Genomic DNA, 27730 nt, shown 5'->3' on the forward strand with positions numbered 1-27730 from the left:
TTCTAAAAAGTTACAAGGACACCTAAGAAGTGATACGGGAATCCAAACTTGCCTCCCTCAAATTGAAAATTTATGGAAATTTTTTAGTAAGAATTCTTTCAGAAGCTGTTGAACTCCAGTAGCACAGATGAGCTAAGTGAATGGTGCATTCACTTCAGAATGACTCTCCATCAGAATGATATGGTCAGACTTGAGCTTTTCCATTTAAAACTCACTTATTATCAGCACTGTCTAAGAATAAAAAACATGAGTTAGTCTTTAATTTGTATAAATATTTGTTGTGCAAAACAAAGTCAAAAATTGGTGGTAGACAGGCACTGTTAACCATTCAGTGTGCTCTCTGTGCTTACACAAGTCTGGCTAAGAGTCCTAACTCATTAATATGTCATTGGTAGCACCAAGGATGTATGTAAGCATCTAGGTAATGGCACATTACTTCTGGAAATTCATTTTGATTAAACTGGGCTGTTTATAGACATGAAATTTGCATGAAAAGTATGTGTGAAGAAAGTTTGGGTAGTAGAAGAATGAGATGCAGTTTCCATGGAACACCTTAAGCTAGTTTGTCAGTAGGAGTTTGAGCAAACTGAAGAAGGAATGTGACTGAAGAAGGTCATTGGCTGTCCACCTTTTCTGCTGTCAGTGGTCTGTGTTACTGCACAGGGAGAATCCTGTCTTCAGAGACAGAGTATGCACAGTGTGCAGTATTTGTGTTGCTCATGTAAAGAATTGGTATTTGTGGGGTTTTTTTGGGTTTTTTTTACCTGATTTCCACAACAAATCAACACTGGGTTCTTCAGGCCTTCTAAGGTAAAAAATGAAGGAGGATGCTTTGGAATGCGCTTATGACATGGACTTCTGGAAAGTTCTGGACAGGCAGGCAAACTAGTCAAATTGCCCTGGTATTGTCCTAACCTTGACCTGAAGGCTGCTGGGTACTGTGGTATGGGAGGCTCACTCAGGACTCAGGGAAGTTTCCTATTAGCTTTAATGAACAGTGAATCAGGATCTGAGTGCTACACCTAAGGCTTTACATGGTGCTCAGACTCCAGGGGAAAATTTTTCATGTACCTAACATCAGCTACATGGTAGTAATGACTGATTACATAACAGTCATTAATAAAATGGGCAATTAGTAAATTCCTTAAGCATTGTGATATAACCAAAACTGTGCCATGGACGTATCCAGTGTTTGTGAACAGTCTGCAAATGGTGGCAGCTTCAGAACAATTCATGATGTCTCAAGAGTGATGGGTGAAGATACTCTTTTCACTGGGGAAATTGTTTGAATGCAGGCTTAATTCCAGGGTCTGTCAAACCAAATACTAGGTCCTGTCAGGCCCAGTGTGAATAGGAGCAGCAGAGCAGCGCATGTAGGCCTGACCTGGTTAAATATGTATACCTCTCTGGTGTGGACAGCTGCTTAGCCTGTCAGTTTAGTGCAAGTTTTGTAATGCAGGAAGGAATTTGCAGGCCCACCCAGTACCCTTGAAATCTATACATGTTCCCAAACAGTTCTTCCTCTCTAGCTCCTACGTGCAAAATTGAGCATAAACCATGTGATCAGTGGAGCGCAGCCTCTTTGCAGAACGCTGGCACCCATCCCAGATGGGCAAGGTGCTGAAGCAAGGAGAGTCCTCTGAAGTAAGTTGATGAAGCAGGGAGTGTCCAGGCCTGTGGCTTTTGATAATCCCTCTTTTGAAAGGTTTACATGGGCTGTCAGAGATGCCCTGTTTGTAATGCACAGATGAAAACTGCCTTCAGATGTTCTCTTTAGCAGTACTGTCTTTCCTCCTCCTCTTCTTCCTGTTGAACTGTTTGGATCTGGTGCCCAGTGAGTTTGTGGGTTGCACAGTGGGTTAAGAAAGACTACTAAATTGGCAGAGTTGGCTCAAAATTTTTTCTATTGCATCCTTAACAAATATAGTGATTAATTTATGATGCTTGTTAACTCTGGTTATACCCCAAGGGAAATACAGCACTAAGAAGCAAGGATGTGCCAGTTCTGTGTGTCTGGTTTTGCAGTAGTCTCATTATTACTTGAAATGCCAAGTAACATCTACCAGGTTCAAGCCCTGGGCATTCACTGGTCAAGTGCTGGATCAGAGCATCTTCCCTCACCTCCTCCTTGATGTATGTGAACCATCTCTTGGCCGCTTAGTGAAGACAGTGGGTTTGTTCTGAAACCTGATATCAAGCTGCAACACAACAGCCTACAGAAGAGACTACCATAGCCCAGTAAAGCAACTTATCTATGACTTTGCAGGTTGTGGACTTTCCTTTTGCAGCAGAACTGAATCTTCCTGGGTAATTTATAGTAAATTAAAAAAAAAAAAAAGATTCAAAAGGCTGTATCTACACTGCCTCTTCAACCTGAAATATCATTGTGTACCCATTTTTATGTATACCTGAAAGCAACGTCATTTGAGGACTGTATTACCCTTATTTAGTTTCAATAGTACTTTGTTCTTTAAGGAGTGCCCATGACCTCAAGTCAGAAAAGGCCTGCCCCATGTGAATCAGAATGGGATTTCTGCGATTGTAGTAGGCCTTTGAAAATATCACTTGATCCATTTTAATCACTTTAGCACTCGTTCTTGCAGTTTGTCATCATGATCAGTGGAAATGGAAGATCAGCCTCACTTACAGCTGTATCACTAAATCACAGGCAAAGGACATGTTTTCTCCTTGCAGAGGCTGCTCCCCTAACTATACTCTTTAGGCAATTCATCTCTCATCATATGCTCCAATTTGCTTTCCATGTTACTGCTCACTTGATGGGTTGGGAAACGATCAATGCCAGATGCACATTCCTTTCAGGCAGTAAATGCTCCTGCAGCAGTAAGTTATGTGCACCAGCTTCTTGTTTCATTAAAATCGCATATGGTTTCCATTTGCCCCTAATTGGTCTCACATCAGCTCTGCCATATTCTCTGAGTGGAAAGCTTAGACCTGTGGCTCCTTTGAACAATTCCAAAGAACTGTGGGAAACCAGAACCTTGTCTCAGCCTGGCTTCCCCTGGTCCTCTATGTACTGTGTCGAGAAGTACTTGATCTGGAAGAGAGGGCTGAACTAAGTCTTATTCTATTGCACCAATTGTATGTAGACAAAAAGGAAACGGAAAAGGTGTTTTGAGCAGAGTATTGCTCTGAGTCATATGCTTGTTATTTTTATCCACTGTTGTAAGCTGGCTTTGGAAGTGCTTTTGTGTGTTGGTTTTGACAACCATCTTTCCAACACTACTAACCTTGGCTAAAAGCATTTCTGCCTTTGGCAGATGTCAGAGACACAAAATGAGGCAAAATGCACTCTGCTGAAAACACTCCTTGGAGAGAGATGTGAGATGTCTCTACTGTGCTCTGTACATGAGGCACTCCCTTCCCCTCCCTCCACTTGTATCATTTTTCCTTCCTTTTTTCTGATTCTTGCCTACTGCCTTTTGCTTTTAGCCTGAATTCAGCTTCCAGTGATGAGTTTAAAAATACAGGTGGAAAGATAAAAAAAGCCTGCCAAAATGGAGAGAGAGAGAAATTTCTAGTTGGCAGGAATGACATTGTTTTCTCTTTTTATTTTACCAGAGAGTTCTCACTGCTGTAGGCACACTCATTACATAGTCTGCAGTGTCTCTGCTTAGATCTATAGGAGACCTGGAATGTTTTGTTGATGCAAGCTCTGAGACTTGTGAGACTAACCCAGCAATGCATGTAACTCCTGCAACTCAACTCTGTGCCTAATTGCTAATCTCTTATGTCTACCTGGTTTCATTGACTTTAATAAGTGTAATAGCTGGTAACCATAGACAGTGGGATTTTCCCTTCTTTTCTTCCTTTAGCTTTTCTGTGTTTTTCATGAGGTATTTCCTGAAACTATTTTTTATACATACTAACATCTACGTATGGATCTAAGAGGTTCTACTTGGATCTTCTAAATGCATTTTAGATCCATCCATTCTTCCTTCTGCATTCAGTCTTGCCTCTATCTTCCCAACAGTGTGTATGATGGGGAAGCAGGGGAACTAACATTTAACATCAGGAGCTAAATGCAGGGGCAGTGCTGGGAAGTTGAAGAGTCTTTGACCAAGTTGCATGTACGAACCTGAAAGAAATGTCCAGAAGAGAATTTACAGCTTTTCATTTAACAGAGATCTCTTGTTTTTCCCTGATTCTAATGTATTTCAAAGGGTGCTTGGATTTCCTTAGGATCAGATGCCCCATATAGGGAGGGAGAAAAATGGTTGACACTGCTGCCATCACAAAGGTTGTATCCAGTTAATAAACTACAGGTGAAATGCCAAGCACTAACCAAGTTCTGCTTGGTTGTTTTATGCAACCTTGTTTCTGTAATTTATGGTCTCGTTGGGAGAATTTTCCCAAGTAAAGCCCTTCTAGAGCAGTTTATGGTTTTTGAGGTGGTGGAAGGTCTGACACAAAGTCTTGTATGAAAAAGCTGTATCATTCCTTATTTTACAGTGTTAGAAATCAAGCAGCACAGCATGTTGTGCACACAGTCTCTCAGTGGCCAGGAAATCTGCAGGGATGGGAAATGTGGTTAATATTTAGCAAGTGTAATTGTGATCAGTTGTTTTATATGGAGCCTGGGCCTGGGCAAACCCATTTAATTGCCTTCTGCTTTTTTGGGGGTGGCCTTCAAACAGACTTGCCATGCCACAGACAGGGGAAGTTTTTTTGGATCTGTAAAAAAAAGGCTGAAAGTAAATGTCATAATTCTGGTTAGAACAGGGGAAGGAAAGTTATCTGTGTCTTGCTTTCCTGTTTTTATTTAGACTTTCATTGTTAGCTACTTGCTGATGTAAACACACATCTTTTACAATGTGGTATTTATGTGGCAACTGACTGGCAGAGGTGAATGGTGTTGAAAAGGTGCTCTTTCTCCTTTAGTGTTCCTGAGAGCACTTTGAAAAGGCTAAAAGTCAAGATTTGGAGTGCCAATAATGGGAACTAGTTTGTTGGTCAGGGTATGAGAGGAAGGCAGTGAACCTCTTAACTTCACTGCCTTTTTGTTGCTTCCTTGATGTTCTTTGGTGATGCTCTGTACCAGCACAGCTGGATTTGACTTCTTCAAAGACAAAGCAAAAGGGGTTTGTTTTTCCTTTTTTGGCTGTGGATGAAGGTCATGATGGAATGAATCAAAATAAAGCTCCTCCATGGTATTTTTTCAGCCTTCTTGTGCTTTGCAAGAAGCCTTCAAATTCAACACTCTGATTCGTAAAATCTGTTTTGGTTATGGAGGAGGAGGCAACTTTCAGTACTAACAGATCAGCAAACCGGCTGTAGGCTTCTGTTTTTTTCCCCTTTTCATAAATCCTCTGCTGTAATCAGTATTTCCCTCTCCACTCTGCTTTCCTGTGGAAGTGAAGGAATGGGTGAAGGGCTGCTATTGCTTCCCCCTCCTAAAGCAGGCACCAGCTACTTGCTGCTCACAGAAACCTGCAGCTGCCAGGCAATTTAATAGAGCCTCCCAAGAGGCTGTATACAGTTGGGCCATGCTTCCAGTTCAAAGGACACAATCCACCTCTAGTTATGGTCCCCTGGTTTTAGGGCAGCCAAGAGTGTTGGTGGTAATTGCTAACAGATCAGTTGGGGGAGTGGTAAAGGGAATACATATTATGAGAGTGAGCGAGGGAGACAGTAATTCCATTTTAGCAGCATCATCAGCACCAGAACTAGAAAATCTGAATGTAAAAGCATCCTGCCTTGACCACACTGGGGGACACCCCCATAAATAACATTAATATTTCAGTAGTGTGCTAGGTATACTCAGGAGTCTAAAACATACCAGCTGCCTTAGCCCTGTGGTGATGTGAGCCCTCCAGCATGTACCAGCACAGAAGGGAGTTCTTGTGAGGCAAATCAAATGAGAGAGCTGCTAGTAAAGCTGGTAAAAAGCTCTCAGTAAATTGCTCTTGGACATGAACCCTTGCATAGTCTTTGGATGAATAAAATGGAAACCATCCTCCTTGGCATATCACGTGTCTGGTCTTAAAGCAGTGTTTTTAAGTATTGGTGTAGTCAGTGTCCTAAGGACAGAAGGAGTTTTTCTTCAGCCTCCCAGTCACGTTGCTGCTCCCTATATATTTTGTTTAGCCACTATTTGGATGTCAGAGAATGGCCTGGAGAATAACTTGTCCCGTGTGTCTCTATTAGTAAACAACGAGTCCTCCACATCCTTCACTCACTCAAATGCAGTGAGCATGCATTTCAGCCAAAACTCTCACTTTAAATTACTCATATTGCACACCATTAAAATAAATCATTGAAACAATAATGAGAAATGTAGCAGTTGTTACCCTCCTGAGATATTCATGGTAATTGGTCACAAAGGAAATGGGTTTGGAGCAAATCCTGGTCTCTGAAGGGTGTGCCTCCATTTAAAGTGCTGTTTATGGAAGACAACCAGCCCACTTGCATGAAACCGTCTGGTTCTCATGGTGCAGCTGAGGAAGCAGCTGGGATTGGTGATGTTAGCCTGGGTCTCATCAGGGGAAGGTAGGATTTGGGACAGGGTCACCATCTAGTGGCTGGTCCTGATAAAGGACACTGGATTGAACCAGGACATTTGATGTTGCTTGTCAGTTGGGAAAAAAGAGCTACCACAGATGTAGTAGTTACTGTGTGCCTGGATGGAAGTACTTGGTAGCTACAAGTCTTTTCACCGTATTGTTTCCTCAGCTTGGAAAATGCATGTCTTAATGTCTCATTGCCTGTTTTTCTGCTCCTTGACTCATGACAAGAATGCCTTCTGCCATCTCAGATGTAAAGTCAGCGTTCTCTTCTGCTTCATACCTTGCCTTTAGGCCTATTCTCCCTTGAATCCTTGAGAAAATGGCCACAGAGTGATAAGTTAAAGAGTACTTGAGTTAGATATTTATGCATATGGGAAAATAAAACTTCTTCTCATACGCCCATTCTGATTTGTTTGCCTTTATAGGACCTCATCCAGTGACATTTGGAAAAGATGTAGGAGATTTTTGCCTGTATTTATATGTATTCTTGCACCTGCAGACAGTTTTTACCACACTAGAGATGCTGGGGAAACACAAACCAGTAGTTGCTGGCTCTCTACTAGGCCTGGCAAATCTGAGCCATCTCTGTTGTCCTAACTACCAAGCTAGTTTACATTAAAAAACCCAAACAAAAAACCCCAAAAAGGCAGGGAAAAGAGATAAATACACTAATAATTTGTGATACATTCTTAAATGCATTTCTTGAATACTCAAACACAGCAGGTTATTATTTTCATTATTTTTTAAAACAAAGTATCAACTAAAAGCCCGATTTCCTTCCTTTTATGAGGGGATGTTTCCTCCCTCAATTTTTTAATCATGTCAAATGTTGAGAAGCAGTGTGTGTGTTTTCTCCTCTTTGCATCATGGCATGGCTGCCATGCTTATCTTACCAAGATTTATATCTTTGTCTAATTTAGCTTTTCATAAATAATTACGAATCACTCATGAGACCTTGCCAACTGCTCCAGTCCCACAAAGTGACCTGACCTGAAACCCCAAAGTACTGAGAAACATTAATCTTGGAGTATTTTCATAGGCAGTGCTTCAAAGGAATTGTGGTTTAAAAATATGCAGCTATTTTGGTGACCACTTGTGTGGGATAAAGTTTCCCATCGGTAATAGCAGGACTGTAATAGAGCTTCAAGGAGAAGGGAGGAGCTCATGAAAGAAGTCACAGCACCTTTTGCCTCATTTTGCTCAAGAAGTAGGAGTCTGCAGCTGTAAACAGTTGACTTCATTAACTTAACATGGACTAAATTTGCATCAGAAATGCTGTAAATTTCAGATAACTCATAGAGGGCAAAAAGCTTCTCTAGCAAGTATGCATGGTTCCTGCTCAATCAAGAGCAGTATTCTTTATTTTCTGGCCAGGTGTGAAGAGTGGCCCAGCCATATAACTGGGGAGTTTGAAGGAGCAAAGATAGGGACTGGGAAACACGTGGCTGCAGATGTGCAGCGTGGAGCTCTGCTCTGAGCAAGGTGTACAAGCCGCTCTCGTGTGTGGAGCCTTAGGGGCTTGAAGCTACACATGCAAGAGCAACCTCTGAGCAATTCTGTCCATCCAGCATTTCTCTCCAATGGCTCAGAGGTATCTCATCCTCAGGGATGGGAATTTAACCTCACAAATTACAGGTGATAGACTTAACTTGGAATATCCTCTGCTACTTGGCTAACAGCTTAATTTTTCCTTTAATATGGGAAAAAATATGCAGGGTGGGTTCTTTTTGCATTTCTAGCTCTTCAGTAAAGAAAATAACTTAGCTAAAAATATTACCATTGGAGTGATAAAGGCAACTTCTCAGAAAAACAGAGGGCTTGAACCTCTTACAAAAGGCTTGAAGTGACAGCCCACTAAGGTTTCTCATGGCTTTTCTAGGTGAATTTGCTAGGATGGTTGTTCTTCAATTTTATTGAGGCACAATAACAGGAAAATACAGACCCTTTTACTTGTTTGCAAGGGTATTATTAGTTGAAATCGGAATGCTCCTAAGTCCTAGTGGAGATATGCATTCTGAATATTTGGTGAAGCTGTTGATTAGTCCATAAGTCAAAGTTTCTGTCAGAAATAGCTGTGGTACCCTAACTAGAAATTAAAGGACTGACAAGCTAGTAGTGAAATAAGTGAAGAAAATGGTTTTTAAAGTATTTTCTCAGGAATTGAGAACATGCTTGTTATCTTATATGCTAACTGTGTTCTGGTTTGGAAACCCTACCATTTTGTAATACTGCCTTTTAGTATATTTCTTATCATTGTCAATATGATATAAGATTTTTTTGTTGGTTTTAAATGTGTTGGGCAAACACCAATTTTTTCAATTTCAGTGTATCAGCAGATGAAGATAAGACTTTTGACACTTTCTACTATAGATTCCAGTGTTAGTAAGTTGTCCTGGAATTCAGAAAACTTTAAGGAATTGTGTTCTTTCTCACTGGCCCTTGCACAGTCTGGTTTTTATAGCTTTGCTGGTGGTTGTGGTGGTTGGGGGCAGCAAGTGGAGGAAGCTAGTTCTTTAAAGATATTTGTGGTCCTCAAGCACATGGTTCAATACAGCTACTAAGGTTTGAAGATGAGAGTAAATTGAAGTCAGAACAACTTGTTAAATAGAAGAATCAATAAAATTGCTTTTACTGCTATTGGGAAATAGAAGTTTTTAAAAACATGAAGTTTTACACTCAGTGAATGAAGGTTTTGTTGGTTCTTTGAATCAAAGCCAGGACTGTCTTACCTAGTTTAAAATTTCTTTGACAAGTCTGGCTGAAGCACAGGCTATAAATCAGAGCAGAGTGGATTTGTCTTCATTTCACACCACCCTTGTGAAACAAGGTCCAGGAACTGGTGTATAAAACCAGACCTATCTGTTCCTTTAAATCTGTTGTTCTGATTATTCTGAAAGCTGGGACAAGCTTTTTGCCTCCTTAGTTGGACCTAGGTAGTGAAAAAAACCCCTTTTCCTCATTCCTTTCAGCGGGCTTCTACAGATTTGAACTCTAAATAAGCTAAGATGCAACAAAATGCTTGTTTAAAGTCCTTTATATTCAGCAAAACATCCCTGAACTGTGTTGCTGCAGTTAGATAGTGCTGTAAGGCAAATAACTGTTTTCCTGCTTCCACCTCTTTGTCTCCTTTCTATGCCTTCCTGCATTTTTTTTTTTTTTTGGTTTTCTGTGGTAGATTAAAGTGCCTGCCCTGTCCCTGAGCTTTTCTGCTGACAGGAGCAGGTGGTTGCAGAACTTTTTCAAAGAGGATTGAAAGAAGTTTTTTAAATTTTCTTTTGTGTGTGTGGAATGTCCCAAAAATGGATGAGCAAGAGAACGCTTCATTAAGCACTGACTGTAAACTTCCCACTAGATCAAAAAGAAAAATCCTTATCTATGGGACCTCAGAATCCTTATCTGTGCTGGCTTGGGCTCAGGTGACATTGCTCTGGGGCATCTGTGGTACAGTGGTGGTACCTGTGCCACAGAGCACACACAGCCCCTTGGTATCCATGAGGAAATGCAGTGCAGTCTACATAAGATCTGATGGGTCAGCTTTAGCTTATCTTCCAGGTGATTTCTGGCTGGCCTGACAGCTTTCACTGGGCACTTGATGGTTGCCAATGGTTGCACAGTAGCTATTTGTTCAAGGGAGCATTTGTTAGTTTTTTGGTACTTCAAAGGTGGCAGTTGTAGTGAAGTCCCAGATATGGGATATTCCAGTGCCCTGTACTGAGTTTTTTTGTTTGCTGGGAACAGAAGCTGTATTTGTCACACAAAGAACAATTTAAAAGTACTATCCTATTGAACATCATCCTGTATGTTAAGAGCTAAGACATTACAAACTTGGCTTGGTGCAAGGATTTTAATCTGTCCTGGTCCCAGCTACAGTCTGCTCCACAGATTTCAGTGAGACTTAACCACAAATAATGCTTGTTCTTAGTCTTTGCACAGAACTGTATTTCCTCTAAATAAACACCTGCTTTGCCATCCCATTACATGCCTTCACTGTGTGTGAGATTTAGAATAAATTGAGAGGAAGGTTGACCTGGGGTTTTGTTATTTTACAGGACAATTCATCTAACCAGTTTTGTGGGGTTTTTAAGTGAAGGGTATAGCGTAAATGTTGTGTACAGTTGCCTATAATTTGCTGTATTTTTTCCTCCCTTATGACAGTAATCCGAGCTAAAGTGGTGGGGAAGAAGCTCATGAAAGATGGACCTTTTGGAACGATGCGGTACACGGTCAAGCAGATGAAGGTATGTTTGCAGACATTTCTCATGGTCTAGTAGATATGGTAAGGAATCTAATTAACATGTAATAATGAACACTTTGCATACTTAACAGCACCTCCATTTTTTGTACTGGCCGTACAGAATGGAAGGAAACCAGCAATTGGTAGAAATTTGTCTGAAGAGGGGAAAGGAACAGGAGGAGATAATTCCTGACATACAGTGCTGAATACCTGAATTCTTCCATTATTTTAATAAAAGATGCCAGATGGTCTTTTCTAGGTACTGAAGACATGTTTTGTGTTCTACATACACAGTGATAGACTGGAAATGCCAGCTTTTCCACGTGGCACTCTAATTAAATCCAAGAAGGAAATTATGGTAGGGGGTCTGCCACCCTTGGGAGAGTGCTCATTTCATTTCTTTCCTTGCTTTCTTTGTGACCACCAATTAGGATTACGCCATTTTTTCCATGTACAAAACAAATGAAAATCATATAGTGCAGTCTTTCTATAAAGCTAAACAGAGCATTGTAGCTTTTAAATATTGTCGGCTTAGAAGAGCTGTGAAGTATTGATTCAGAGATGAGAAGAGAACTACACCAGTTGCTGGATTTCTTTAGTTTCTTTCTTCAGAGCTCTAACTCTTTGCTGCACAAACTGCACTCAACCTGTTGCTTTGGACTTGGGTTTTTTTCTTAAACTGCCCCCTTGTTATGTAATGCTAAAAATCAGCCCTAGATTGTTTTTCTTGGCAATGCCATTCCAGTCATAAGACTGGTTTATGTCTTTAGGAAAAAAAAAAAAAAAGAAAGGGAATGGAAAAGCTTGGCAGAGACTGCAGAAATCTGAAACATATTAGACAAAGTAAAGGTTCAGAAAAAAACAGTCACTTGCCTGCCTTGTAACAGTAACTCTCTTTATAAGGCAGTTTATAGCTAAGCACGAAAGTGGGGAGGAGAGACGCAAAGCCTGTTTCATAAGCTGTCGCAAAACCACGACATTTGCACGTAGCCAAATCTGGTCCTGGCATGGCTCTTCCACAAGAGTGGAATGCCTGCACTTTGAACAAAAGGGCCTGAGGTGCTGGGCTTGTTGGCTACCTTAACCTTAAAAATTTCTCTGCAAGATTCCAAACAAAATATATATTTGTTAAAAAAAAACAAACAACAACAAAAGAAAACAAACAAACAAAACCCCACCAAAGCCTGGTTGTATTGGCAATAATGAGACAGCACTGCCACTTTTTGTGTTTTTATGGGTGGCTTCATCAACTTGTCTTTCTGATTTAATCCTGGTCTGTCCAGTACTACTCTTCCTTCTTCTCAGTGCCAAGAGTTTGGTACTTTGTGTCTAACATATGACCACGAACAGTGATCTGGAATAATGGATAATGGTAGTCCCTGAAATGAACTACTACCTTTTACCACTCAGAACACTGCTTCTCTTCTAACTAAATAAGACACATGAGCCTGTCCTGGCTGTTTTCATTGGGTTATTCTGCAGCGCAGGGCCTTTCTGCAGGAGCGTTTCCACAGTGTTTTGTTAGGAAGTTATGTGTCCAACAAAAGCAAGAGGGATTTTAAAAAGGAAATCGTGTGTTGGTCAAACTGCCCTTATGTCTGCTGCTTAGATGGTGGGCTGGTGGGATGTTGCACTGGACATTTAACTGTGACCTTTGGCAGGAAGGAACCTGAAGCTTAAGTGCTCAGTAGGACTGGAATGTCCAGAGGACATAGTTCTTCATAAACAAACAAACCAAGTGTCTTCTTTGGAAACCCTGCAGTCTTTCTGCTGAGCTTAGAGACTTCAGTATAAAGAGGGATTTAGATGCATACAGAGGGGGAGTTCAGAGTGACACAGCAAATTTCTCCCTTGTTTGCTCCTATGAAAGCTGACTGTCCTCCTGCTGAAAAGAGAACTAAGGAGGCCTATGGCTCTGCACAGCTGCATGGAAACAACTCTGAAGATAAAACTAACATGTCAGTCTGTATAAACCCTTCTGCACCTGCTGGTGAAAAATAAACAAGCCATTTAGTCAGTATGTGCTGAATTGTGTGTGGAAAGCACTGAAAGCCTTAAAGGGCAACAAACCATCTCTGTAGTTCTATCATGGGCTCCTTGGAGTTTGCCAGGTTAGATTCTTGATCTCACTAACATTCCTGAACTCATTGCTGCATTTCACAACTAAACCAGCTTGGGGCCTGGACAGGAGCACAAGATCAGCCCACAGGGACAGAACAGTGCCAGGCTTTCTAGAGTTTTGTTTTCTGAAGAGACCTTGTACTTCTCCAAGCAACCTCTGCCTCTCCCCACTGCTTTCTCAAATAATGTAAGAATACTTTGAGATCACGTGTCATAAATCTGCAGAGGACTGATCTAACCCCTACATGTTCTGTGATCTTGCAGTGCATTCTGAGAATGGCCCAAGCCTATTTCAGGAAACTGCAAAGGAAACAAGGAGACAAGATATTTCTCCTTCATGAACACAAACAATCCTGATTGATCATGGCAGTACCCTGCACAGGCTGCCAGAAGCAAGGAGACTTTCCTTGGTTTGTTGCTTATCTGCAAAATGAGTCTATGGGGGGAAATATGATAGTCCCAAGAGGAAAGAAGTGGGGTAGGATTAATTTAGTTTAATTTTAGACAGACTGAAATGAGGTGTTGATCCTTTCCTGCTCTCTCAATTGTCAATGAGTAGAGAGAGGAACCACCGAAGTGTAATTCAGCCCACAAGTTGTAGGCAGCTATTTTAGGATGGGCTGAGTTGTTCTGGAGGTGTCTGTTCTTGGCATTTGACTAGAGAGGATGCCTAATTCCTGTGAATTGCCTATCTTTTAGGTAGTTGAGGGTTAGGCAAGGAGTGACTCCCAGCTCTTGGTATCTAGTGCAACCTCACATGGGAGGGATAAAGGGAGGAATATCATGAACATTTACAGGGTGAAGTTGTTTAAGCAGCAGGAATCACCACAGGACTTGACTGTGCATTTCTGAGGCAGTATGGGGGCTGCTAAGGGGTATGCTGACACAGATGGAAATAGAGAAGCACTAGCAGACATCACCATGTCATGCTTGCTAATACTTTATTCCCTGTTATTAAGCTTCCAAAAACACACATTTGTGGGGACAGGAGAACTCTGAGGGTAGCAGTTAGGAGCTTAGCTTTATGGTAGGTTTCTTCTGACTGGTCTAACAGCACTTCCAAGACACTTTGTATATCCAGAAGTAATGATCAAGGTGTTGTTTTATTTGTTTTAACAGCAGACATCTGTAGAAGATTCCCCCTTGCCAAACTTTCATTTCCTTCCCTGAGAACTGAGGTCCTCCTGGTGAATTTTGTTCAGTCCTCAGAGGATGTGGGAGGCCCTGTCTGCCCCAGCACAGGTTCAGGCAGCGTGGCAGTGGCTGCCATTGATGTGGGTCACTGGTCAATGGAAGTAGGTGGCTGAGCATGCTTTCTTTAGCAGCCCTGACAATGGCTAATACCCTAGTGGTAATGTGAACAGGAAATTAGGTCCAGGAGCTGAAAAACAAGCCCCAGTTCAGCATCACTGGCTATTTCCTAGGCAGTCATGGTGGGCTTGATGGCTCAGAAGATGCGAAAAGCGATGATTTTAACAGTCCTGTAGGAAGGACCTGGGCAACTTCCCAGGGGAATGATTAGTGTAGCTCATAGCCCTGTGGGCAAGAGGAAGAAAGGGCTCCAAGTGTGCCTGTCCACATGCAGACCTTATAACTAATTAGCCCAACATGACTGGGAGCTCAGCACTGTGAGTGACAGACCCCTTGCACTGCCATGCACAGTGTGCAGCTTTCTGCAGTGTTGATAATGCACTGCCTGGAGGGACTAGGCAGCCCCAGCTGTTATCTTAGCTAGTTTTATCTGCTCAGATACTGTTATCTGAGCTTTTTGGTGTGACACCCACCAGAAAGGGCTCTGGACACGTGACCTTTATTCTGTGTGCCTTTCCTCACAGCACCCTTGGGAAGCAAGAAACAAAAGTGTGCTGAGGGCTAAATAACTCATCCAAGGACAGACAGGATGCTTATGCCAGAGTCTAGATCTCTAGCTATGTTGACTGGATTGGAACATCTGAGTAGGTCATCTGATACCAAGAAAATTGCAGGGATAAAGCAGAGATTAGGTAAAGTTCACTTCTTCCATCTCCATTGAAAGACTTTGGCCACTTATGGATACAATGTCATATTTCAAACATGTTCTATGAGATTTTGTTGATAAAGCAGGATTAATTTAAAAAAAATACTTTCCTTGTATATTAGCTGGGTATAGGAGAAAGGCTGGAAAATGCAAACTCTTTAGCATGTCTTTTACTGTACCCAGCAGTGCTGTTACTGAGTTCTGATGCTGTTACGAGATTATACTGATTAGGGGCATCTATCTATGGAGAAAAAAACACTCACCTGGCTGACATTCTGTAGGTGCTCCAAAGATAATTTGGCCTCTCAGCATAGCATAATTAGTAGTGATTTTTTATGATTTTACAATAAGTATTTGCACCTAGCATAAAGTCTGTTAAATTAATAGATATTCTTTCAGAAAAAAAAAAGATTTTCTGTTTTTAAAGGAGGTGAGGGAAAGGTGAGATACTCTGGAGTAATAGGGGACTTTAAGGAATAGAATGCAGCCTGGAGAAGATTACTACAGCTTAGGTGACACAGCAGCAAGGAGCTGTAGCTCTGAGCTGGTTTGGGATTTTTTGGTCCTCTTTTGCCTAAATAATTAATATTTACTACTAAATTGAATGTGAATGTGCTGTCTATCAGTAAAGACGGGAGAGAAAAGGATAGGCTGGGAAATACCAGGAAACTGATTCTCTCTGATTTGTATTGTTTCTTCTTTAATTTCTAAATATTGGCCATTTATGGAGTTGGCAGGGAAAAAAGACTGACTGAATGCTTTGAAAAGACAAACAAATTTTAAAGATTAAATTCTCAGGGAAATGATCCTCTGTGTTTCAAAATTAGGATATGTTAAATGGGTCCAATGTACACATGTAGTGGTTCTTTCATTGCTATGCAAAGACTTCATTATGCTGTTAACAGGTGGGCATGAGTTTCTCTAAATTGCAGCAGTAAGGCCAGGTCAGATGGGGACATGTGCTAATTTCTGACTGAATCCAACTGTGTATCTGTGGGCTCATGTTTCAATTAAACTGAGCTGGAAGAAAGATTATGAAGGAGGAGGAGTGCAGAGGAATTATGTATACATGATATTTTCTTTATGGCGCCCATCAGTATGGGACTAATTTTAGAAGATGGTGTAGAATTCAATGTCTGCATTCATTGAGTTAGAGAAACATTAAGTCCTTGCTGAGGTCAGCAGGAGCTGTGTGCTATGCGTTTGAGAAGGAGGTGTCTGGCTTGATGACTTAGATTGAGCGCTGAAGGTTTGAAACTCTTACAGCAGCAACACTGGAAAATAGGGTAATTGTTTAAAAGAAAAACCCCTTAGTTTGGAGGAAATTGTTTCAATCACATAGAGGAGAAAGATTCCAAGCTTGAACTAATTTTATTTCTCCCTAATTATGACCTTTATAAAAGGAAAAAAAAATTCAGGATGTTGGCAGAGCCTGCAGCATTGGTGCTTTGTTCAGTCAGTGCCACTGGAACTAATATGAATGGGAAAAACTGGTCCCTGTGCTGAATTGCAATGGCTTATTAGCAGGTGTTTTTTTTCTGCTTTACCAGCAGATCTGGTAGGGAGACTTCCATGAGCCCAGCTAGCGTCATTATTCCTTCACTCTTATAAAAACCAGAAAATTTGTTGCTTACCACCACAAACTAGAAATGTAGATAGTAAAGAAACTAAAGTGAAATTTGTTCTCTTAAGATGACTTAAAGCATTTTTATTCTTTCTTTAGATGTACAGGGGCTTCCAGATAATGCCACATGTTCAGTACATCTACACAGAAGCCTCTGAGAGTCTTTGTGGAGTCAAGCTGGAGGTCAACAAGTACCAATATCTGATTACAGGTAAAGGATTTTGTACTTCTCCATAAGCAGAACCTCTTCTGTTTTGTACATACACCTGCTGAGGACACAGGCAGTGGTGTAGACAGCTCTGTACACAATTTCCTAAGTGTTAAGATGGCTAACAGTATTCTGGTGTTAAGTACTCTACTCTGAATGAATCAGAGAGTCACTTCACTCTCTAGATGTCCCTCTCTTTCCTAAAGCGTATCTTATACCCAGGCATGCTGTGACAAGTGTGTTGTATGACAGTTCATGGCTCTCAATTTGTACCTGAGCTAGCATGTGTCACAGGGAACTGGGTGGTACTGGGCTCTGTCAGAAATAGAAGGTTGTTTTTGGAATGAGCTGGAGAAATGCAGGCTGCTGAGATGGGGGGAGGCAGAGGGATGGACATGTGGCAGTTGCCAAGTCTTGTTTCCAGGGAAGGTGTCAGTTCATTTGCTCAGTTGTTAAGAGGAGCTGGAGAGCATCATCACTAACCTGCATGTTGCTGGTGCTGCTCTCAGCTGGCACAACACTCCTGACTTTCAGAAGTGCTGTTATCTGGCTGGCCAGAGATTCCTGAACCAGTTAATAAAAAGAAAGCATTTGCTGAGCAGTGGCTGAAGCCAAACATATTGAGAGCATTAGCAATGTCAGGAAATGAGAGAAGTGCTTGAGCTGAGAAGTGCTAACTTGTGACCATGTGTCTGTTTTCAAGGCCGGGTGTATGAGGGGAAGGTTTACACTGGCCTGTGCAACTGGTATGAGAAATGGGACCGGCTGACTCTGTCCCAGCGCAAAGGACTGAACCACCGTTATCACCTGGGCTGTGGCTGCAAGGTATGTGTGTCTCTAAGGTGGCATTCAGACATTCAAGCCCAGGAACTCTGTTTCTCCTGGCTGGTAATACTCTATGATGCTGGAGAACAGCCAGGAAGAGAAATGGGGGACAGCAATTTCTATAGAGAAGAAGTAAGATTCATTTTTAGTGTCAAGACCAGAGAAGAGACAATCAAATAAAAATGCGGAGTCTATGCCTTTAATACCCGGTCGGAGTTAATTTGGGCTGGGGAAGACTTTCAGAATCTATGCAGAATCATTTGCAGGTGAATGAAATCAGGTACCAAAGACTTGGCAAGATATGTCCAGCTTTTTTCCTGTGTAAACATTTTGAGTACTTAAAACCCCACAGCCTGGCACTGGAACTAAGACTTTTGCACATGGCGTCAGGCCTGCAAAAACATAGACATAAGCTCAACTTTTCTGCACCTGAAAAGCCCTTTTGACTACGGAATTTAGCTGTGTGTGTGAAGCTAAGCACATGCTTACGTGCTTACAGAACTGAGGCTGAATTTTGGATTAGTAAGCAAGGTTTGAGGTAGCAGAAGTTTGAATCACTTGTCTCTGTTAAAAAGACATTTTATATAATGTTGTTTTTACATGTAGTCTTACCTGATTTCTCTTTCCAATTGCAGATTAGGCCCTGCTACTATTTGCCCTGCTTTGCCACCTCCAAGAATGAGTGCATTTGGACAGACATGCTCTCCAACTTTGGCCACTCAGGATATCAAGCAAAGCACTATGCCTGCATCCAGAGGGCAGAAGGCTACTGCAGCTGGTACAGAGGATGGGCACCTCCAGACAAAACGATAATCAATGCCACAGATCCCTGAGCAGCTTCCCTTTCCTTATCTCCCTTCTCCCTTACTTGTGGCTGATCTTCCTTTGGACACTAACTCTTACCAGATCGTGATGATGACAATGAAATTAGTGCCTATTTTCATGCAAATTCTAGCACTTCGAACACTTAAAAAAGAAAAGAGAAAAAAAAGGAAAGGAAAGAAAAAAGTCTGTGCTACCTTACTGAATTTGTAATCACCTTTTCCATTTTTTGATACCACTCATTTTGATCAGACAACATTTGGGAGCTTACTTTTGCACACCAGGGGGAAAAATGGGAGGGAAAAAAAAGGAAAAAGGAAAAAAAAAAAAAGACAGAGCTCTTGCTCTCTTACATGTATCATTAGCTGTAGCAATATAATCTCTATTTTTTTAGGAAAACAAAAATCTAAAAACTATGCCAATTAGGCACTGTATTCTTCTATGTGCTGGCTTCCCATCACCCCCCCTCATGCACTAAGTGCTGAAAATACATAGAAAAATCTATTTTAAGGGAAACAGATTTCATGAATCAGATTAATCAGGCAAATGAAGCAAAAGAAAAAGAAACACAGCCTAAACTCTGGACAAAATTACATCCAAAAGAAATCCTTCTCTATAGAAGAGATTGACTTCTCTGATTGAATGTGATTGACTCCAGCAGTGGGAGACTTTACCTGGTGTGTCTGACCACATCATCTGGTAAAAGCATTGTTGACTGACTGTCCTGGCTAATTCAGTCACAGTGTGAATGCAACGGCACATTTGAAGTTCTGTCTTTCCCCAGAACAAAAGAGAGTATTTTGTGTTCTTGTTGTTGTTGTTTCAAAAAACAAAAGCTCCATCCCCTATTTTCAGGGAGGTAACTGCAACTACAGCAGAGCATATGAAGTGTTGTCCCATCCTGTTTTGAGCAGCATTGGCCCCTGAAATTTTTGCAGCTTAGCTTCAACAGCAAAATCAGCTTGTGAACACCTTAAACCAAACAGATGCAAAAATAACAACTGTAAATCAATTGTGTGCAAGAGGGAAAGGGGAGACTTGCTACAACTCTTATTATTAAAAAAAAAAGTATTGCAAAAATAGTGTTTTGCTGAACTAAGATGTATATACACATAATGACATAAGCTATTTTTGACAGGACATGGAATTTTTTTTGGTGTTATAAACAAAAGAATGATTTGATTGTGTTTTAAAGACAGAAATATTGACATTCCGAGTCGGTGAGTTGCTTTTAAGATATTGAAGCTCCAGTGTATCTGCAGTAGTGGCTACAGTCATTATTTCCTCTGTATCTCCTTGCACCACCGTTCCTCCCCTGCAGCCACAATAGCTGCATTTGTTTATATGGTGAAAGGAAGTGTGTGTGTGTGGGCTAGGCAAGGAAAAGTGGTCTCCTAATAACTGTTGTCTGGGATTGTAAAATTTTCAACTACCCAGAGGATTCCTTCTGTGTCAAGTGCTGTGTTTCCCTCTAGGCACTGTTAAGCATAGCCCTGTGCATGTGCTCATACCATGTCCTGCAGTCATGTGGGAGGAGAAGCCTTACTGTCTTGTGCTTTGCTGTTGACTGGAGAAGTGTTTTTTTTCATTCTATTTTGTTTTTTTTATTATTAAGAAAACTATAATATAATTTTTCTTATCAAATAAAAGTATTTTAAGTTTTAATGATGCTGAAGAAGGGGTGCTGACAAAATGGGTGACTAAGTTTTGGATGGGGAGGGCTTGGGCAGGGAGAAGATTGTGCTTAACTTCATTTTTGTATTATTATGATTATTTATCTTAAGTTTCCATATATCTTCCGTTCATTCCACTTAGAAAGCAGAGCTGCCATCAGCATGTAAAAGTTGTTGCAGTGATTCCAGCTTGTGGCAATACAGCATTTTACTGTCAGTGACCTCTTACTGGAGAGTTGTTTAGAACCTCTTTGCCAAATGGAAAAGAAAGGGTGTCTGAGATGGGCCCTGATGTGTTTTTATGTTCCTTGTGTGCTACCAGAGCTCTGCCAGATGTACACCCTCTGAAATGCCCCATTTGCTGGGTGACTTGTTGCAGCATAAAGCTTCATTTTTAGCATGAACTTTAAAGGGCATTTTCACAGAGTTGCTGTAAGAGGTGCCCAGATCTGCTGCATGTATTTTTTTCCCCAGCAGCTCTGAGTGGCAATGCAGCACAAAACATATTGAAAGTCTATTGGATTTTCCTGTGATTTAGACTTGGAACACTTCTCAGAAGTCCTCTTCCCTGTGACTACTCCTAAATTATGGGTTGGAGATGAGAGGGAGAGTACATGACACCCATCACAGGATCAGGTGGTGGTTCAGAAAGTTGTTCCTTTTGCCAAAACATGGGTTTGGGCTTTGGGCCCAGTGGAACAGTCTCTGTTTGAGTTGTGCATGGCTGACAAAATGTGTGAGGGTCACTGAGGGCAGAACGGAGCCACCCTCAGTGTTTGCATTGCTCGGAGTTGGTGTTGCAGGATGTGGCCTCCTCAAGCTCAAGGTGACTTGGCAAAGCCAGCATCTCTTTGAGCTGCAGCCACATCTCACAGCTTTGGAAGGCTAAACAAAAATGCCCCTCGATGTAGTAAAGTGTTGATTTGAATTTTCATTAAACTGCAGCTCTGCGTATTTTACCTGTCACTGATTCATTTATCTAGCTGAGACATCACAGTATTGCACTCAAATTATTGTGAAAATATTTGCGTTCTAATACTATGAGGACTTGTGTCCCTACGTAGGATATGATGTAGCTATGTGCTTTGTAAACAAAAAAACAGCAGATGCATTACCAGAAAGTAAAGCATATTCCCACTTTGTTTTGCGGACGGTAAAATATTTCTGAGATGCAGACAGCTAGACTGGCAGGGGCAGAGGTTTGATGGCAAATCTTTGCCCTTGCTGTGTAAAGAAATAGTTGTTAAGGCTTTTCAAAATGTGGAGCCAAAAGGAGGGGGAAGAATCCAGTGAAAATACATTTCTTTTGGGAAGCTTCTTTATTTTGTTTCTGTGCATGCTATCAGGGACATGCATTTCTTGTGCTTGTGCTTGCATTAAGGACCTGCCCGAAGGCACTCCTGAAGTGGAAGCCATTACATGGATTGAACAGGCTCTAAATCAGACTCAAAGACTTCTTCCTTTCTGTCAGCTCTCCTTTCTTCTGCCTTGCTAATGGACATGTCCAGGATTACACACACACACACACACACACACACACACACCCTGCCACCATGCTTTAGACACACCAACATTATTAAAAATACTTTTTAAAGTGCATAGCTAATTTCTGGACTGAAGCTGTTCAGTTTCTTATTTACACATATTTTTTTCCTTACTTGCTGGAAAGTGTTTTCCCCTTTAAAATGACACAAATATATATTGAAGCTTTGGGAAAGATTAGATTCCATTTGCCTTTTCCAAAATGGAGGGGGTAGAGAGTAGGAGATTTGTGCATAGAGTTCCTTAAATAAAGTCCTCTTTAAAGTGGGAGGCTTCTACCTCTCCTGTATGGGACAAAAAAGGCCAATTTTAAATCTAAATTTCTCATGTTTTAAAAAGTTATGTGGCCCTTTAGTGGGACTATTCTGAAACCTAAATCTGTCATTGTATCCCATTCATACTTATCAGAGTGAAATGCTACCTCACAGTGATGGGAAATATACTGTTGTGTTTTTTGCAGTAAAGACTGTTGGAGATAAAGGCCTCCATGAGAACAAGCTTCCATCCTTGCAGGTGTCTCTGAAAACACTGCTTACTTATAATGTGCTTTATAGCACATTTTAGAAGGAGAGAACAGAATTTAGGGAACTGCAAAAAGTTTTTGATTTTTTTAGAGTAGGTGACTTTTGGGGCTACCAGTCTTGAGAAAAAACCATAAAAACCCACTAAACATTTGTTGCTGTTTTGCTTGTACTGGCTTCTCTCTCACTGTCCTTCCTTCATAGAGCCACTCTGCTGTTCCTGATAGTCATGGAAACTTGGGGAGAGAACCAAACCCATGTGAAAAATCTTGTCCAGAAGGAATGTATTTGTTGCTAAATTTTCTAGCACTGTTTACAGTTTTCCTCCATGTTATTTATAAATTTTATATTCAGTGAATGTATATTGTCTTTTAAGGTAATGTTGCATAATGTTCACTTTTTATAGTGTCCTTTTATTCTAAACAGTAAAGTGGTTTTATTTCTATCACAGACATTCTGTCTCTGCTTCACTTGCATTAGTTTCTGTCGACTTCAAATGTACACAAATGGATTTGCAACTGGATTTATTAATTTCCTTCCCCTTCCTGATACACTTTTATTGGTCCCAAAGCAGATATCCCACCCCTGGAAATTCTTGCACTTTGGCAAAGATCCCTTCAGGAATCTCCCCCCACTTTTTAAGAGGTTGTGCTCTCTAGGAATTGTTACTGTGGTCATAAGCCCAGGAGAGGTGAAGAATCTGTTTTGATGTTAATGGCTCCCAGTTGTTAATTGGCCATAGGAGGTCAGTACAGAGCAAGGCAGTCATTAGGGCTGGCTGTAGCACCAGTAGATCCTTGGAAGAACACTTCCAGATTGCTCTTATTTCCAGAAAACAAATCATTATGGGGAGGTCTGAAGATTCATCTCTTCTGCTGTGAAATGTCAGAATCTTGTGCCCTCTCCTTAGGCTTACTGTTTAAGGCTGATTAAAAGTGTCCTGTTCTCATGAGAAAGAAGCTTCAGAAAAAGCATTTTCAGATTTGTTAAAATGCTCACAAAAATGGACCTACTATTAGAAACTTCCTGTATCTCACTTTTTACTCTTGGAAAATCTCTACAGAGATTTTACTACTTTTCTACAAGTCTCTACAGAGGTGAAAGAATGAGAGAGATCTTCAAATCTGTTCTCGGTTTAATCCAAAGGTTTAAAAAGTAGGCTCTGGAAAATTTTAGATATAGAAGGGTGAGAGTGTCCTATGTGAGAACTTAAGTGCTTAAAATGTGTCCCATTGAAGAGAGGTAAAACCATAACACTTGTTATAAGCACTTCCAGGGGGTCACCCATCAAAGACCACAGTGAGTTTTATGAGTGCTCACTGTTTCAACTTGGAAATGCCTCCAGGAGAGGGAAGAGAAGGAGTGGTAAAAGGGGATCAGTATATTCCTGTCTGACAAATGGAGAAGCTGATGCACAGTGGGCAAGCAACTTCCAGAGGTGTTTGGTGATGACTACACTACAGCTTGCTTGGTGTAAGCACTTGACCTCTCAGACTCTCCCAGCCTGCTGTGAAGATGCTCCTAGAAAAGATATTTATAGGTTGTGTAGAATCATTCATTCAGAGGCAGACCACTCCCCCTCACCTGGGAAGGGCTGACCTGAACTTGCCCAAGTGGTTTGTTGCTTTCATAATTTGTTGGAAAGTGACCGATTTAAACCAGATTACTCAGACTTGCATGTCAGCAGTAGTGTTTGTGTTCATATGAGATTACCCACAGTTTAAAAGGCTTCCTGTACCCTTTTGGAAGTAAGTAATAGCATTTCTAAGTAGGTGATTAGTTATAAAGATGGAAAATAAGTGAAATTAAGATCAGTGCAAACTACATTGCTGGTACCAAATACATCTACATCTGAGGAACCAAGAATCAGATAGCCAGACAAGAAAATCATACTAAAAGTGCTAAATTATTTGCAATGATAACCCTTATCAAGTCTTCCAAAAGTACCATTCCTGAAAAGGTGGTCTAAGTCACAACTGTCCTGAAGCATTACTTATGTCACAAAACCTTCTTCATAGATCATTAGAAATTAAATCCAACAGGTATGCAAGTAATTAATCTCATTAATGTGCAAAAACCGATCACATTGTTTAAGGACTATCCATTTCTTTATGTCCTAAATGATAATACAACTTCATGACTGCACTTACCTCCACGATGTGCCTGTGAAACATGGAAGTGTTGTAGTCTACACAGGACAGGTAGAGAGCAGAGTATTGGAACAGCGAGGTGAAGGCCTGGCGTTTCAAAATATTTGAGTACCTAGCATGCAGCAGTGGGATTTTTCCCAAGAAACTAGATGATTATGTACCTGCACCCTGTTTTGTGTTATGGCTGGCCCACAGTGCTGCAACAAGTGTGTGAAAAAAGACGGGTTTGCATATTTCTGAGCCTTAGTTTGACATCTCAACAGCCCTCATGCTCGGGCTGACAATGCTGCTTGCGTTCACAGTCAAGCCTGAGAAATGAGCTCAGCCAGACAGTGGTCACACAGGGGGTCATGGCTCATACAGGGTTTCATCAAAGCCTCAGCCATGTAGGAAGAGCCATTAATTCATGGATGTAAGTTGGGAGCAAAAACTCACAAAGGACTAGTCTTTCTTTTAACGCAGGGAAAACAAGAGTCATGACCAGCTTTAAACAAAGCCCCTCTCTTTGCTGTGCTCTCCAGGACTAAAGGCACCTACGCAGATTTCTTTGGAAGGTGCCCTAAGAGTTTGGTACAGTGCCCAGCAGGCACACAGGGCACAGAGTGTTCAGCTGTTGACAGAAAGACCAGACCCCAGAGCACTGTGCAAAGAAAACATGAGAAGCTGAAACAAACTCTTTTAAGAACTCCAAGTTACCCTGAGTACCTTCAGGCTGATAAATGTTTCATGGATGGTGAGCACGTGAGAGACCAAGCAAACTAACATGGTGAAACAAGCATCTCTTAGGACCCATGTCCCAAATTGTCAGCATATTTTAAACAATTCCAGGAATAGGGAAAATCCAGTTTATCTGAGTAGAGTGATTCTTTGCTCTAAGAGATGAGCTTTTTGTTGACTGTGTTTTACAATGGAGCTCTGCTTTAGTTTTGAGCCTTTGAGGCTCTTTGAACATTTTTTCAGGATCTGTACATGACCTAGGGGAGGGCTGGGCAAGAAAGTAAAGAGGTTCCCAAGGAGTGTCTTTTGCATAGCACTTTTTAGCTTACTTCTGTAAGTAAAATTTAGACTCTTCCCAGCATTCCCACCACCATTCCCTGTGCCCAACTGGCATCTGTTGTTTCCATCCCATCCATACTGGCATCAGAAGAAAGCAAAGTTACTCACCATCTGCTTATGGCTTGGGAAGAACGTTTGCTCCACCAGGGGGAACTTCTCAGGGCCCAGCGAGTTGAAGATTTTAATGAGCTGAGAGAACTTGGGGTGAGGGAGGGGGAAAGAAAACAGACACAGTGGATGTCAGTGACTTATTGTGCAACAGGCAATTGCTTGCAAAATGTTCTGATAGTGGTGAAGGAGGTGAAAGAAATGTTATGTCTTTCCCACCTTGCTTTCTTGACCTGAGAGCAGCAAGAAAATAAGAAGCTGCTGTATTTATCCATGGCCAAGCCAGCCTATATACACAAACCTTGGGCTAAGGGAGCAGAGAAGGGATTCAAGAGACAGAAGGGAATCAGTTTGCATTTTCTTACAAATCTACTATGAAGAAGATTTACATTCCAAGTGCATCTGGGGAGAGGAGCCTTTTTAGTAGAGGATAGAGTTAGGACATCAGTGCCACCACTCCCATCAGAGACCAAATAAACCAAAGCTGTCCCTTGGATCTCTTCTCCATGGCCAAACCCAAGCAAGCCACTTTGTGCTGGAAGGCAGGAGAATTTCCAGGGACAGCGATTACTAGAGGGTTTGAGTGTCAGACCAAAGGAGTAGGAGCCCACTGTTAATCATAACTGACATTTATTGTGAACCAAGGGCCCCCCAACAGCCCTACATGGATGACAGGAGAGAGAGGGGCTCATCTGCCTGTCCCTGTCCCATTTACCATGAGGTCTGAGGGAGGCACCACTCTGTGAGGGCAGTATCTAGAGAGCAGTATGTTAACATCGGTGGGGACAGCGACCACTCTGGTATTTTACACACAAGGAGGAACATTTGTCATTGTCCCCACCCATCAGCATGAACTTCACCATCATCACCACTATCATCACCATTATAAACCTTTTTATCTCTCAGGGCTGTCCCCAATCAGACACAAAGCTGCCCATGGTAGGACTGAGTTTTGATTTCTGTTCAGGTTCCCAAACCCCAAAAGAAGTTTAACACGGCACAGCAAATTCCTGCTCTGCTTCAGCCATCTGTGAAGCAAGCAGACTATTCTGCATGTTGTCTGCAGCCTCCCTGTTCAATCCATCATTCATCACCTGGAGAAAAAAATCAAAACTATAAGAGAGAAACCTAATAACCATGACAGAAAATGTTTCTGAAGTAGGGTTGATATACCAAAGAGAGTAAGAGGTGATGCATATCCCACAACCTCAGGAGAAGCTTAGACACAGCCCTGTTACCACAGACAGTGCTGAACTGGCACGGCTGTTGGTGAAGTGGTTGGACTGGCAGCCACATAAGACAATAAAATGTTTGGGGATTGGTTCCTGCTGAGCTGGTAGATAGGACTGAGTTCCTCATTAAGTCCTATTCACAAAGTAGTTTATAAATTGAATTCAATTTCCAAGGCTCCCAGAATTTGGTAAAATCAAGTTAATTAACAAAGGTCTCCACCTCAGACCAAGTAAGGACAGCTTTTAAGCCCTTTGCATCAGTTTCTCAAGTTGCCCATCAAAGGTAGGGATGTATTAATCTTGAAGGAGATCCTCGTGTCACCTGAGGGAAGTAACACACAGATCAAGGTAAGGAAACAGACATCTAGGGAGGAAGGGAAAGAAAAACAAGCTCTCTTTCTTCCTAATAGCATCAGCTGCTTAATTTTGCATGTTCTGAGCACTTCTGGGCAATAGCTGGAGCCAGTAAATGCACCAAATCACACCAAGGTTACATTGCAGGTTGAGAGAGCTATTGGGGATGTTTTCTGCTGAGTAGCCCTGTTAAGGCTCCTCTCCTGATCACTGGGCTAGTTTAAGCAAAATAATTGCCGCATGAGAAGTTGAAACTTCATTTTCTGGTGGAAAAGAATTACCCCTTTGAGAGTTAAATCTTGGCATGCAGTTACTGTGCAAAAAAATTTTTAGGCTGCAAGGTGTGTGCCAGACCCAGGCCAAATGCTGAAGGGGCAGCTGCCAGTAGATTTGCAGACAAATGCAAAGAATCCTTTTCCTAATCTCATAGTTCAAAACACAGCATTTAAAGAAAATCCAGGAAATATCAAGAGGTGGCATATCCCATCACTAACACCACCACCACCCTCATATGCATCAGCAGATAAGAGGAAAAAATCCCAATGTAGAATAATTATTGTTGGCAGGGAGGGTATTGATGTTGTGGAAGGAGGACAGCTTGCTTCTCTTAACTACTTGCACTAGTCCTGCACATTCTAGAAAAGAAAAATAAAGCTCTGTTTTGACTAGCAAGGTGAGCAAACAGGGCTTAAAAGTTAAACACAATGAGCCAGAGACAG

General features: G+C 41.4%; 2 protein-coding genes across 3 annotated transcripts in view; one reads left to right on the forward strand and one right to left on the reverse strand.

Moving 5' to 3' along the window:
• Positions 1-22563, forward strand: part of LOC131593058 (metalloproteinase inhibitor 3) — a 37302-nt gene extending 14739 nt beyond the window's left edge. The window contains exons 2-5 of the mRNA XM_058865249.1: positions 10680-10762; positions 16620-16731; positions 17432-17553; positions 18189-22563. Of these exons, the coding sequence (XP_058721232.1) occupies positions 10680-10762; positions 16620-16731; positions 17432-17553; positions 18189-18386 (515 nt within the window). The 3' untranslated portion in view covers positions 18387-22563. The remainder of the gene's footprint in view (positions 1-10679; positions 10763-16619; positions 16732-17431; positions 17554-18188) is intronic.
• LOC131593057 (synapsin-3-like) overlaps positions 1-27730 on the reverse strand; it is a 164486-nt gene that overhangs the window by 99763 nt on the left and 36993 nt on the right. For both annotated transcript variants that reach the window (XM_058865246.1, XM_058865248.1), the window contains one exon: positions 25426-25515. In XM_058865246.1, coding sequence (XP_058721229.1) covers positions 25426-25515 — 90 coding nt within the window. The remainder of the gene's footprint in view (positions 1-25425; positions 25516-27730) is intronic.

This window comes from Poecile atricapillus, chromosome Z, assembly GCF_030490865.1.
Source record: "Poecile atricapillus isolate bPoeAtr1 chromosome Z, bPoeAtr1.hap1, whole genome shotgun sequence".
NCBI classification, from domain to species: Eukaryota; Metazoa; Chordata; class Aves; order Passeriformes; family Paridae; genus Poecile; species Poecile atricapillus.